Below are 15518 nucleotides of genomic sequence, written 5' to 3'. Positions count from 1 at the left end.
TAAAAAATATAACAAGTAAAAAAAAAAGCAACCATTTAAAGAAAATGTACCAAGTAAAAAAAAGTGGAAGGAGAAATATTTACGGAAAAGTGAGATTTGTGGAAACCGAGTAGTAGTACTGCGGGCGTCCTAAAAGCTTGATGCAACGCAATGATTTAAAAAAAAAAAACTATTTTGTTTTTGAAAAAAATAATGGTGAGACACGTGCCATTCAGGATATCAGGTCTCCCTGTTTCGGCACATCCATGAAACCTATGCAAGAGCTAAATAGAGCCGAAGTTCGTCACTATACTCACTGATTAGTTTTATTTGTAAAATTATACATTTTTAAAAAAAAAAAAATTTTTTTGGAAAAGCAAAGTAGAAGAGTTGTGGGTAAATCACATTTGCATGATTTGTTTCAATAGTTAATAACGTTCATAAAAGAAAATTTTCTTTATATTTTTTTTTCTTCTGAAAGCGTCTTGTTTTTAAAATTTATTTATATAACAATATTACTTTTCTACTAAACAGTATTTGGTCTAGTGGTTTGGTTTGTATCACACAACCTTGAGATTGTAGGATCAAACACCACTATAGGCACTTTGGGGGTAGAGATTTTCCCTTACTATCCCCCTTACTCACAAGAAACCTTGCGTGCAAACCCAAACTGGATTTGACTTGTGCAATGTTACGGTGCGATTAGGGCCCTTCTCCCCTAACCTTGAAAAAACAACCTTCCTTGCTCCCTACTCGGCTACTCCCCCGTACCTTATCGACTTTTGGTTGCAAGAGAACACATATATATTCTCTTAAGAAATTATGATAAGCACATAATGACATAACCAATACGTCTCAACCTCATTGAAAGGAGGGGGAACTTTCTGAACTCCTGGTACAACCATCTATACTTAAAAATAGAGTTAGATCGTTGAGCTACGAGAGCTTATTTGACTAATTATTACTCCCTCCGTTTCAAATTATAAGTCATGTAAACCACTTTTACACATATTAAGAATTTAGTTAGTTTCTGTTCTCTTCGGCATAAAACAGCTGGACTGAACTGATCTGATCTGAACTGAACTGAATTGAACTGAACTGAAATGAATAGTGATATGTGAGAGTAAAAGTATTGTCAAAAGCTGAACTGAATTGAACTGAACTGATCTGAACTGAACTGAATTGAACTGAACTGAAAATAAGCTGGGGAGAACATGCCCTTAGATTTGCATAGGTAATAAAAATTAACATTATATATTGTATTGGTAATAGAAAATAACCTATAATCTTATCTTGATAGTATAAACTTGCATTTAATTTTACATCGATAATGTAAAATGCCTTATATTTTGAAACAAAAACTTTTAGCTAAAATGCCGTATAATGTGAAACAGATGGAGTAGCAAATAAGATTTTTTTTACAACTATCATTGTTCTCTATTTCCTTACCCCTAGCTTTTATTCTCATTTTGGTTCATTATATGAGGTCTACATCCTCATTAATTACGTAGCTAGTAATGCAGATTGCATTTGCAGGGGACTTTTAACAGATTCCACACGCTGATAAACTAATCTTTCATTATGGCAACTCTCAAGTTTCATGCAAATTGTCATTTCTACCAAATTCGAATAACACACTTGATTGGCCTCAGGCACTTCCAATGCCGTCATTTACATACAATTTGTAAGCTCTAACAAACCTTACTGATCAAATGTGGCACCAAAAATTACACAGAACAACTCTATATATACCTTCTTGGAATTTTCAAAAGAGAATATGAGTTACATGGGAGTGACAAATACTATACAAATATAACTAAAAACTCAAATCAACTTGCACTAGACGAATGGAGAAGAAATTTGATGTTGTTTTGTGGTGGCTGGTGGTCCTCGGCTTTTGCCTACACATCAGCGGCGTCACTGGCATTACTGATGCAAGCATGCCAATGGACCATAACAACTATGGCCTTGATAGGAAGGATCCACAAAAACCCTTTGCTACAACTGGCTATGGTATGCATAGTGCTTATGGTGGTGGGTCTAATGCTGGTTATAGCGGTGATGATGGATATGGTGGGGGAGGGGGAGGTGGAGGTGGCGGCTATGGAGGAGGTTCTGGTGGTGGATTCGGAAGTGGAGGCGGCTTTGGTGGAGGTTGTGACGGTGGTTGTGGTGGTGGTGGAGGCGGTGGAGGCGGTGGTGGTGGTGGATTTGGTGGGAGCGGCGGTCCAGGCATGGGGAAAGGTGGTCGTGGATATGGAGGCGGAGGTGGCAGTGGTGGTAGCTATCGACCTGGATATGGTCGTCCCGGACCTGGCCGTGGATATGGTCCAGGTTCTAAATGGGATGCTTCACTCTCCAAGATGGATATTCAACACTAAGAACAGTAGAAAAACCAAGATGAATAAAGATGATTGCTACTGCATTTGCTACCACAACTCACCAATCTACAAAGTTATAGCCTTATAGGTTGTTGTCAATCTCATTAGGGAAGGTTTTTAAACATATTAGTGTTCCAATACAAAAACATAGGGAACCTAGAAAGATATAACCACAACAAGCCAACGCAGATCATTGTATTTTTTTTTAGTATCAGTTGATTAATGCTAATTAATTTAGTTGTACTCCAAATGTCGGGCTAAATAATAGTACTTCCTCCGGGTTTTTTTCTACATGTTACACTTTTTATTTCAGGAAGTTTTAAATTAAATGTTACTTTTATTTTGGATAATAACTTCTCTCTATCTCTCTCCTATCACATGTCCACATGGGACTCTTTTGTTTTCTTTCTCTCTATCTCTCTCCTCTCCAAAAATTACTTACGAGTTCGTGATTTGAAAAGTGTAACATGTAAAAAAAAAACGAAGGAAGTACATGGAAAGAAAACAAGTACTTAAGCCACCTACACAAGAGAAAAGGTCAAAAGTAATAGCTATCAGGCTGTGCATATCCAGTGATTTGGATTTCATAACCACCAAGACAAAGAAATGTGTAAAACGCAGACATCTCAAATATCTACAGAAAAGAAAGACTATATACAATGAATTATGAATGTCATTAATTAGGTAAGAGTAATCATACTGTATTATTTATAATAGCAAAGCTCCTAAGACCCCTTTTCTTCCTGACTTTCATGTTAGTAGCAAATAATCAGACTAATAAAATCTAATAAAATCAGACAAGTAAAAGAAGAAGCTCCCAATCTTGCCAAATACCAATGTCAAACCATAGCCTATAAATTGTTCCACCTGTTAGTTTTTACGTGTACGATAAATGCCTCCAATATCAATCGGAGCTAAGCATCGGAATGTCGGATAATCTTATCATTCTTTGTCCTGAAACAATCAATGTGCAATAATATCAATCTAGACATGTCAATGAAACTTAGGTCGTGCAATAAATATCAATTGACCAGCAACTAGAAACAGGCAGGGGTCCTATTTCTCAAATCAGAAAGGGATAAACTTCTTGTGACAGCAGAAAAGTCCACAGAGTTTTGATAGTATACATGTAGCAACCGACCTCATTGAAATATGCAAAAATATCCTCCGGGATCTCGAAGGGTCAAAAACAGGTATTATCAAACTGGGGTGATGGCTGCTAAAGTTTTTAGCCGATTTAATTTTCAGCTTACAACCAAGTTTAGCCAAGCCCATTATTTTGGCATTCCTATATTGCCACTACTGTGGGTGCATATATCCAGTAATCACGGACAGTTTGTAGATTATAGTGGCTGTAGATTATATATCCAGTAATCAACACTAAAGACAACATCCTATTTGACTACCACAATCAGTAATTGCAGACTTGATTTTTTCAGATAACAATGCAATCAGAGAGAAAGTTAGCGGAGTATGTTGCCCAGTTTTCTGAAAGAGCCTATTTTTAGTATAGCTTAATGACAAAGAATATGCTGATAAGGCCAATACATTAAGGAGATTAACTCAATCTCACATAATGTTAGGAATGGCTAAACGCTTTTGCAGGGCAAGTTTCGTTCTATGTTGCTCAGAGATGGATGCCTCAACAATATGATGGAAAATGATCTATATATATGAGGTTATTAGTTTGATAGGCAGCTGTTAGAAAATGTTGAATAAACTAAAATTTTAAAAAGGCCAACTGCTGAAAATCTGCAGAAATTCAATGGCGTCAAGGATAAAAGAGGTAGGGGGGACTCCACGCAAGAAGAAAAGAAACTAATAGATGTTTAAGCTTCTCAACATGGCACACAAATTACACATGTTCAGTTCTAACTTTTTCGACAATAGAGCAGTGGTTTGGTCGATGATCTCATAGAACAACACAATTAGTTTTCCTGCTGTTTGTTTATGCTGCTGATGATATCTCTTCTTGGTATATATAATGATTTTGCAGATGCACATGTTGTACTGGTTTTGTAAAGAACATTACAACTTTTTTTTTCTGTTCCTTTATGAGGGTTGGGGGATACTTCAGTGGAGGTTTTCAGTTTAAGAGTCTGTACAAAAGATTGCAGAGAACTTACTATTTAGAAGGGTTTTAGTGTTGATTTACAAAAAATTGCACACACTTCAAGGCATTGCCAGGTTATACACACACTGGTTTGACTGTGTGCTTAGTGAGACAATCCCCCATATCTCTAAAGCTATCATGTGAAGAGTGAGTTTATCGGTTACAATATGTAATAGGCAAAACTAGAGGGGTACCATATAGAACGTCTTTATGCAATCTGTTCAAAAGGAAAGGATAAGAATTTTTTAGTGTGATACAATCTTTTCGACCCTATATTGGAGATACTATGGATTATGGAATTCTACTAATAGGACAAAACGTGTGCAATATGCATTCATGTATTCAGAATAAGCATTTGGTCAAACAGTACTCCAACAATCGATCTTTCGATCTAAAGAACCAAAACCAAGTAGTCATACCTGTTGGGCCAAAGGTGTGCTTGGATTAGCTTCTGGGGAGCTAATTACAGCTGCACTGGAAGATCTTGGTTTGCATTCGATCTTAAAAAATTTGGACATGGAAAAGGAAAGAACAGACAAACAATCAGCGGTGAGTAATTTAAAAGATTAAGGACAGAAAACTGTGTGATAGCACATTGGTGCAATCAAAGAACACTTACCAAAGAATGGCCTTCCATCCACTCAGGTATATTGTCCGAAAGAAGGCTGATATATTGGTTCATAGCATCTTCTTGAGTCATGTTTCCCAGCCTTTGCCACGCATTCCTTGAACAACGCAATCAAGATGTGCAATTCAGCAGTTACAGAGCCCTTTGTGTTTTTTATTTTAATTATCAAATGATAGAATTTACCTCAAACATGATAAATAGGGCTTCCTATCAATTTATAGTATTTCCCTGCAACCTGGTCTAGAACATCCCTATGTTCTCTACATTTTAATATTGGCCCTCCAACAAAATTTCTCTTCAGAATATTTATTAAAAACTTCAAAAATTATCAAGTGAATTAAATTTGAAAATTAAGCCAGAAATCAAAACAGAGGAAGTGCTCCAATTTTATAGCCGTCCTTAATAACTTATAATACTTCCACGAAACCTGATTTATATTTTATAGAATTCCTATTTTCTCTACATTTAGAAATTGGCCCTCAACAAAGTTTTTTAACTTCCCCGATATAAAGAGCTACCATAGTCATTCATTGACAACCTTACTTGATATCAAGCTCCTTAAATATGAAGATGTACCCAGAAATCAGAACAGTGGAACGCAGCAATTCATTAGAGCCTATATACACACCAGGTGTACCATGCACGTGGTTGACCAAGGCTATTTTCTAGTTCGCCTTTCAAATTAGTAAATAAACAGAATGCAAGAGCTCCAAATGAGCAATCTATAGTCTTGGGTGTATGATGCGCACCGTACAATCTGGTGTATAGTGAATGCTTTGCACATAAAAACAGTAAAACACACACACACACAAAATTCAACTATCAGGCTATTTTCTAGTTAGCCTTTCAAATTAGTAAATAAACAAAATGCGAGAGCTCCAAATGAGCAATCTGTAGTGTTGGGTGTATGATACACACCGTACAACCTGGTGTATAGTGAATGCATTGCGCATAAAAACAGTAAAACACACACATACACACACACAATATTCACCTATCAGGCTATTTTCTAGTTAGCCTTTCAAAATTAGTAAATAAACAAAATGCGAGAGCTCCAAATGAGCAATCTGTAGTATTGGGTGTATGATACACACCGTACAACCTGGTGTATAGTGAATGCATTGCGCATAAAAACAGTAAAACACACACACACACACACACACACACACACACACACACACACACACACACACACCTATCAGGCTATTTTCTAGTTAGCCTTAAAATTAGTAAATAAAAAAAACTAGAGCTCCAAATGAGTAATCTATAGTCTTGGGTGGTGTATAGTGAATGCATTGCACATAAACACAAACAGTCAAACACACACAATATTCACCTATCTATAAAAATAGATTGTAAAGCTATAAGATTATTAGCCACTACTAAATCAATTATGCATACATATCAACACTATCATATATAATGCACCCCCAAAACAATGTCATATATGGAAGGAAAGATAGATTTTCAAATACCACTTAGCACGGGCAGAGAGCTTAAGTGCCATGGGTTGAGGCTCATGGCATTGTCCCTCCATTGCAACCTTTTGGAACCCATATAATTGCATCATTACATCATTATCCGCCTTCGAAAACCGCCCTTCCTTGTTCTTACACTCCACAAAATTAATGGCTCTTGCAAATTTCTTTTCCAATTCACTTCTCTCAATCCCCTCCCACTCCTCATCATCACTTAAAACACCTTCATCCCTATCAAATTCTCGACCACTAATCTCTCCTTTGCTCGAATTTTCGCCATTGCTTTCATCATCAACAACTTTTCTACCAGCCAAAACCCCACCAACAATATCATGACACTCCCTATCTTCAAATCCCACATATTCTTCTTTTATATGATCAACAATTTGACCACTCTTATCAACCAAATTATTACCACTTTCCAACTTCCCACCAACTTTATTTTCAAAACCCACATTTTTTTGCACCACTTCAATCTGATCAACCAACTCTTCACCAAATTCTCCACCTTTTTCAATGTTACCCATCTCAAACCCTTTATTATAAACAATGACTTCACTCAGAATTTCCTCAATATCCCTAACAAATACATCCTCTAATGATTGAAATTCAACCAATTTAACAGATTGATCAACAAATTTAATCCTTTTATTTTCAAAAACCTTCAATCTATCCCCATAAACCTCAGTTTCCACCTCCTTCTTCTGATCATCATCTTCATCATTAAGATTAGAATCAAGGGTTTCAGAAAGTTTAAATCTTTCTTCTTTGAATAACCCAGAAACTAAAACATCATCACTTATACAAGCTATCAATGAGACTAATCTTGCAACTAAAAAAGATAGCAGAAACCAAGTGCATGCCTTCCATAGAATCGTATAAAGAAGCTCCATACTTTAGAGAGAACAGTAAAAACAGAGAAGAGAGAAAGCGAAAATATGGGAAAGATTAACTTTTTGCAGAGAGAAAATCTGTGTTTCAGGAGAATATTTAGAGAGAAGAACAAAGCATATTCTTAGGAAAGATAGAAACTTAAAAGGAGAATAAGTTTCACTTTTTTGGAGGTTCCATGTTTTATGGGACCAGTACACTTTGCTTGGCGGGGTTCTTGAATAAAAAAGAGCACCAAAGTTTAGAAGATCGACGGTAGAGATTGAATGTTCATGTGTATGGGGTCTACTCTCATGATTGCCGTGCCTAATTATACTAGTATGATTCTAGGTCAATATTGTTATCTTTTAATGGATGATCTAATCCATTACTTGGTCTTCACTTGCGTGAGGTGTTTTTGAGTCATATACTCATATGGTCTCTCAACTCTCAATTGAATTAACTCGTTGGTCTCGATTTCGGATCGATTTTTTTCAACTTATTTTTACTTATCTAAATATTTTTGTAATTATCTTTTTTATAAAAGATTGAAAATAAGATAAAGGTTTAGATATTGTGTTTTATTTTTTAGATAAGATAGGGATTAATCTTGAAAGAATATTATTTTATCTTTTTAAAAAATAAAAAAAGGAAAGTTGAATAAAGCTTAATACTTTATCAACTTTATGTTGTATTTCTTTAGATAAGTTAGGGTTCAATCTTGATTCAATTATCATATTTTTTAGGTATTTATCATTTTTTTAAAGAAAACTGCAAATTGAATATATATTGGTTTCAATTTTGTGTTTTCTCATTATCATTACTCGTATCCATATATTTGTATTATTAAGGTGACTATGGGTCAAGCTATTATCTATAAGAAAGTGACCTATTTTCAGCTTAGGAATAAGCAATTTTTAGGCTAAAAGCCATTATTTTGGGTCGAAAAAGGTAGACTTTTAGGACAACCATGAATTTTAGCCTAAACTTTCAAATTTTAGGTTGTCATGTTTTAATCCCAAAAATTAGGTCAAATTGAAATTTAGACGCAAAGATTTTGCCTAATCCCTAGTATTTTGTGGGTCAAGTCAATGTTGATCAGCTCTAATATGCAGTAGGTGTGTGATTGTTACGACACGATGATACCACCTTGTAAATGATATGAAAAGACTTTGTTATTGAACGATTTATTTTTCAGTGATTCTTTTGCTTGATATAGTGTATCTATACTAATATATTAAAAGGCGTTCATAAGAATGTCTACGTGCCATGTGGCACTCTCCTCTAAGGTTCTAATGCAAATACTCTATTTTCATGTCAAACCCCTCAACTAAAAAAAATATGTCGTGTGGTTAGAAGGTATCGAACACGTGACCTTTGAAATAGAAAGTGAAAGCTTAACCATTGATCCAACATAACATCGTTGTTTAATATTTCAAAATAAAATATAATAATGTCTTGTAATCATATCTCATTAAAAGACTACACAAGTAGTTGGATAGGATACCTAACACATTAATGGTAATGATAGTAGACATTGTAGACATAAACTCTTACTCCAATTTCTTATTTTCTTCAAATTATGACGTCAATTTTTTCCTCACAAGACAAAAAATTACGAAAAGAAACAATCCGGAGCATCGCCCGGGACACTCACTAGTTTATAAACCTAAAAAGTGTACCATGAGCATTATACATCTTTAAAAAAAAATTCTCATCAAAAAATCTTTAAATGAGCAAACAAACATAATATGTTAGTTCTAAATGAGCAACAATATATAATCTAATTAATAAGTCGTTTGGCGAAAAATCATGGCTAGGTTCAACTTGACCTTACATTAAAACAAATAACCACTTATATTAAAGTGAAAGTATTGGGTCAGACCGTCTGACCTAATATTCTCGTCAGACGGACTGAGCCCAGTACTATAATATACAGCAACGACGGCGGTCGAAGGATTCTCCACCATTCCCACGTAAAACCCACCACCACCACAACCACCACCACCATCTCGGATTTTGGCCATTGACTATGTATATTTCCCAGTAGAGATGTCGAAGAAGGAATTATCAAAGATGTTATGGACTGATGCCGCCATTAAAGCTATTGAGAGTAAAGCTGGTTCAAGAAAGTATGAGAATTTATGGCCAAAAGCTGTTTTGGAAGCCTATGCTCGAACCTATGCTCGAGGGTGATGCTCTCAATGAGTGATTGTTTAACGAGTTGACGTAGTTGAGGAGAAAGCTTGGCCCAATGGCCAGTAATCTTCTTTCGCATCAAAACAGGAGGTTTCTCCTCAACTACAAACAGCAACAAGCTCCTAATGTTCAAAACAACAGAGAGGAATGGTGTGTAAGCTTGCCTTCGAGCATCATTGTCAGGCATCAAAAATTGTATCAGTAGCAGCTCAAGTGACTGTGACATTTTTCCTCTCTTTCTTTCTATTTGAGGTTAGTTTTCTTTTCAGTTGGACTTTGTTTTTGTAATATCCCGAAAATTTAAACTTGCTTAAATTAAATAATAATCATTAGTGGCTAAATTTTTTTCATTTAATAATTAATTATAATCGAATTTCGTTATTTTATGTCCAATGGATAATTAGTTCGTTAAAAATATGTATACATTATGTATGGTTAAGAGTTACAAATAAATAACAAATAAATTACTAAAGAAATTCATGACATAAAAAGGAAAAGAAAAAAAAAAGAGAAAAGAAAAGAAAAAAAAGAAAAAAAAAAAAAAAAAAGGAAAGAAAAAGAGAAAAGAAATAAGAAGAAAAAAAAAAGAGAAAAAGAAAAAGGAAGAATTTGAGAAACAGAAAACGTGAGTTTTCTTCTCCTTTGCTCCGTCTCAGTTTTCTTCAAAACCCACCCGTGGATTTCTAATCAAAAATGGGTTATTGAACACAAACAAACTTATTTGCAAAGAAAATTCATTAATCAAACCAAATTACCCAATAACCCATTGTATCCATTCAATTTCATCAATCGAATTGGGTAAAAATTAGAACTCAACAATGGCTATAAAAAGCCATGTTCATTCCCTCAAACCACCATCCACTGATCACAAACAAATTCACTCAATCCTCCTGAGATTATCGCCGGAAAACCGCCTCCAAAACCACCCCCTAAACTCCCCTGTTTTCGCACAACTCTTCCCTCTCTCTCTCCTCTGTTTCTCGCAACTCTCCCTCACCCCTCTGTTTTCTGTTCAGCCACCACAGCACCACCACCCTCCGACGACGACCTCCTGTCGTAACCCACCGCCGTCGCCTACCCAGCCCGCACTTCTCCGTCGCTCGCAACCTATCTCTCCTCTCGCCTAGTTTTTCTCTCTCTCGTCTCCTCGTCGTATCGTTGACCCGCGCGCCGCCCCAGAACCGCCGGACTACCGCAGTGGACACCCTCGCCTGCGACTGCCGTCGGATCCCCGAACCACTCCCAGCCAACCTTCCTCTTCTCCTGCTCTGGTTCGACGCCTGCTCAGTTGGAGCAGAGGTATAAAACACCTCTTTAACTAATTTTCTTGTTTTAATTAGTTTAGTTTAAGCCCAAATATATATGTATCCATGTGTTATACTGTTGGGCTAAATATGGGCTGACTAATAAATCAGAAAATAAAATTGATTAAGTAAGGTGGCTTAATAATTATTTGGATTAATCTTGATGATTTCTTTAACTAGTAACTAAAATATAAAACTCACTATATATATAATCCTTGCAATCTTTTTATTATGAGACTAGATTGCGACTAATAAACGACTAAATAATGATATACTATGCGATAATCTTAATACTATATTTCATATAACTCTAATATATCAACTAAAGAGTAATATTAATTACGGATAGTTTGCTTGTTAAATTTAGAATAAATTAGCAGACACTTACGTATATAGTTTAGATTTAAAGAATGGAATAGTTATATTACGAGGTCTATAATTACAAATTATTAAGCTAGATTCATGAATCATGGGATTAATGGCTATTGTTTTGATTAAATAACGAATATGTTAAAAGGGGATCTTATGACTAATAAATGATTAAATGATGATGTAGTATGTGATAACCTTAATTAATAATTATAATACATCAACTAAAGAGCAATAGTAAACAAGTATAGTTTCCTGGTTAAATTTGTATATGTTAAAGTAGCAGACAATTATATTACGAATATTATAATCACAAACCATTAAGCCTGAATCATGAACCATAAGATTAATGACCACTATTTTAATTTATAAAATGACGAATAATATGTTTAAAGGGACCCTATGGCTAATAGAATGAAGTTTTGAGGTAAAGGTTAACAAAACTATAACGTGTTGAAATTATAAAATACGAAATGGTTATAGTAATTAAGACGTCGTTTATAATCACAAGTAATCAACTACGACTTAGACGCTAAGTTGTTAAGTGGAATGGGAGTCTACGACTTTTTATCAACCACCCAAGGCGTTAATATATAAAACTCCTAAAATGGACACATGACGGAAATGGATCAGTAAACTCAGAATTCCGAATAAAATATTAATAAATCTTTTATTGATCCGTGAATTGATTATTAGATTAAAAAGGAAGAGATATTACAACGCCTTTCCCTACGATCAAGGTTGTTAAGCAGGATTCCAGGTAACGTCTACTGCTAACACCCGCACTCCCCTTCCAACTGCGTTTTATGGTGCTTTTATATAATGTTTATGCTATGTTTTATATGGTGTGCGGGATATGAAATGTTTTGTGAATGATTTGATGACATTGTCCAATGACTTTATTATGATCTCTGAAAACTACTCAAAAGAAACAAAACATGATAAATGAAAGTGAAAGATGGTGAATGGCAGTACTATGTTCTCTGGGCCGTAAACGTGTCCTTCTGTTACCTGGCGGCAACGCCACCTTCTGATGGGGGACAACGTCCTCGGTGGCACCCGCATTATGGCATTATATGCCACCTTCTGATGGGGGATGAATATCCTCGGTGGCTTTGCCTTCTGTTACGATGTATGGCATTATATGCCACCTTCTGATGGGGGATGAATATCCTCGGTGGCTTTGCCTTCTGTTATGATGTCTGGCATTATATGCCACCTTCTGATGGGGGATGAATATCCTCGGTGGCTTTGCCTTCTGTTATGATGTATGGCACTATAATGCCACCTTCTGATGGGGGATGAATATCCTCGGTGGCTTTGCCTTCTGTTACGATGTCTGGCATTATATGCCACCTTCTGATGGGGGATGAATATCCTCGGTGGCCTTGCCTTCTGTTATGATCTATGATGTTATATGTCACCTTCTGATGGGGGATGAATATCCTCGGTGGCTATGCCTTCTCTGTACTCGCCAAATTAACCAAAGAAAGTTTTCTGATAATAAAATGTGATAATGGAGATAATATGAACGAAAATGACTTTTAAATTCCTGATTCGAAGTGTATGTTTACGAAATGATTTTTACTATATTCTCTTCTCCCTGTTTGCAAATAAAATGAATTGAAATGAATTTACGTTGTTAGAGTAGTACGTTACTGAGCCTCGGCTCATGACGTTTTGTTTTTCTGTTTTAGGTATGCATATGAAGATGGGATGACGTAGCAGTGAGGATTAAATTACGACTATGACGGTTATGTAATCCAAGTTTATGATCACTAGATTTCGTAACATTAGCTATGCTTAAGCTATCTATATATATTTCTAGAATTACTACCACTATTATAGAGGTTTAATTATATGAAAGAATGTTGCCTTGTACTTTCCTGTGTGGAGAGTACGGCAGTGACGCACCGACTAAGCTAAGAAGGTCTTCCGCTGCTAATCCTTGTAATTAATTAACCTAATAGTGATGCTTAGAAGTCGGGGCGTTACAGTTTTCTTTCAGTTGGACTTTGTTTTCTTTCAGTTGGACTTTGTTTTCTTTCAGTTAGACTTTGTGTTCTTTCAGTTGGACTTTCTTTTCTTTCAGTTGGACTTTCTTTTTCTTTCAGTTGGACTTTCTTTTCTTTCAGTTAGACTTTCTTTTCTTTCAGTTGGACTTTCTTTTCTTTCAGTTGGACCAACTGAAAGAAATAGTGGACTAACTGAAACAAAATGAAGACTACCTGAAGAAAAATGTAGACTACCTGAAAAAGAATAAAGACCAACTGAAACCCAAGTAAGTCTAACTGAAGCACAAAAACCCACTGAAAAACAAAGAAGATTAACTGAAAACAAAATGAAGACTACCTGAAAAAAAAATGGAACCACCTGAAAAAAAATGAAGACTACCTGAAAAAAAAATTGGAACCACCTGAAAGTCGTCCGACCAAGATTATGGTCGGACGAGTCCGACACAATACGTTCTCTATATTAAAAGAAACAAAACAATTAGCAAAGGTAACTTAAGACAAAGCCATAGTTTAAGAGATTAATAATTAATGATATGATAAGATATCATCTAAGTACTTTTTGTTTTCTATTTAAAACTAAATAATTATGAATCATAAAACCAAAAACAACATAAAGCATTGAGTTTCTCGTCCATTGAATGGGGTATTTATGAGCTTCTTAAGTAGTACATGCTTTAGGTCAATATTATTATCTTTTAATGGATAATCTAATCCATTGCTTGGTCGTCTTCACCTGCGTGAGGTGTTCTTGAGTCATATACTCATGTGGTTTCTCAAGAGAATCTTTATAGTAGACCTGGGTGTACCATGCTCATGGTACACCCAAGGCTATTTTCGCCAAATGAGCAAAATGGGCAAATGAGCAAAATGAGCAAATGAGCAAATGAGCAAATTAAGCAAATGATCAAATGAGCAAATGAGTAAAATGAGCAGATGAGCAAGTATTTCTACACATTTAAGAAAATGAGCAAACTTGGTGCAAATGAGCAGTTACGAAAACGAACTAATTACAAATGAGCAAAAAAGAAAATGAAGAAAGAGATGAAATGAATAGAAAAAAAAAGAGACTAGAGCAAGTATAAGAGTTGACTAAGCAGCAATAATCATCTAACACAAATTATGTAAATGAGCACATAATCTTCAATCATTCTAAATAAGCATAGATGCTTGACTCATTTGAGCATTAGAATTCAAAATTATTGCAAAATACATTTGCTCATTCCTACAATGATAATTCAAAATCAGCACCCATAATTTTGTTCATGTCATGATCATGTAAAACAACCAAAAATATCTGGTTCATGCAATACCAATAACTGAGGGAAAATGAGAAAAACAACAACAAAACAAATGAGCAAAAACATAATTAGATCTGGGTCGTGGGTCTTCATCATCGTCGTGGATGGGTTGTGGGTTTCTTCAGTCGCCTCATCATCATCATCTCGAGTCTGCATCATCATCATCTCATCGTTCATCTCGCGAATTTCAGATCTGGAATTTTTTTTTCGCGAATTTCAGATTTCCATTGTTGCGTTTGGAAGGTTTGGAAGGAGGAGAGAGAGAAGAATTGAAAATCAGATTTTTCTGGTGAGCAAGAATTGAGAGAAATGAGTGAGAAAGAAGAATTGGATTCAGATTTTTGCTTTTTGTCATTTATTGGCCTGAAATTACCAGCGTGCCCCTTAATTTGCAATTAATTACAGAAATGCCCCTGGGTGTACCATGAGCATGGTACACCCTGGGTGTACCATGAGTGAACTCGTTTCTCAACTCTCAATTGAATTAACTCGTGGGTCTCTATTTTAGCTCGATTTTTTTCAGCTTATTTTTACTTATCTAAATATTTTTGTAATTATCTTTTTTATAAAAATTGAAAGTAAGATAAAGGTTTAGATTTCGTGTTTTGTTTTTTTTTTTTATAAGATAGGGATCAATCTTAAGAGAATATTATTTTATCTTTCTTTTTTTTTAAAAAAAAAAAGGAAAGTTGAATAATTTTTAGGCTTGTTCTCCTCGGCTTATTTTCAGTTCAATTGCAACAGTTCAGTTCAGTTGCAATCAATTTAGTTCAATTTAGTCATTTAATTCTCTAATAATAAAACAATAATAATAATTATTATAATTATTATTACTATTATAAATATTAATATCATGATTACAATTATTATTATTGTTCTTATTA

General features: G+C 35.1%; 2 protein-coding genes across 3 annotated transcripts; one reads left to right on the top strand and one right to left on the bottom strand.

Annotated features, from left to right (window-relative positions):
- Positions 1–1826: 1826 nt before the first annotated feature.
- On the top strand, positions 1827–2360 carry LOC104902939 (glycine-rich cell wall structural protein). The gene is made up of 2 exons (XM_057396109.1): positions 1827–2133; positions 2212–2360. Exons 1-2 carry the CDS (start codon positions 1827–1829, stop codon positions 2358–2360), a joined length of 456 nt encoding a protein of 151 aa, XP_057252092.1.
- Positions 2361–3015: 655 nt separating this feature from the next.
- Positions 3016–7672, bottom strand: LOC104902343 (acyl-CoA-binding domain-containing protein 3). 2 transcript variants are annotated; one of them, XM_010690084.4, is made up of 4 exons: positions 6577–7668; positions 5093–5198; positions 4893–4973; positions 3016–3314 (listed from the first exon to the last, which is right to left on the bottom strand). In XM_010690084.4, exons 1-4 carry the CDS (start codon positions 7470–7472, stop codon positions 3303–3305), a joined length of 1095 nt encoding a protein of 364 aa, XP_010688386.2. In that variant the 5' UTR covers positions 7473–7668; the 3' UTR covers positions 3016–3302. The 2 variants fall into 2 exon arrangements, 1 of the variants encoding a protein (XP_010688386.2); XR_007270550.2 differs by lacking the exon at positions 3016–3314 and having other exon boundaries at positions 4892–4973; positions 5093–5361; positions 6577–7672.
- Positions 7673–15518: the final 7846 nt, after the last annotated feature.

The sequence above is a fragment of the Beta vulgaris genome, chromosome 1 (genome assembly GCF_026745355.1).
Source record: "Beta vulgaris subsp. vulgaris cultivar EL10 chromosome 1, EL10.2, whole genome shotgun sequence".
Classification (NCBI taxonomy): domain Eukaryota; kingdom Viridiplantae; phylum Streptophyta; class Magnoliopsida; order Caryophyllales; family Amaranthaceae; genus Beta; species Beta vulgaris.
The sequence above is the reverse complement of the archived record's forward strand: the minus strand, read 5'-3'. Positions and strand labels throughout refer to the sequence as shown.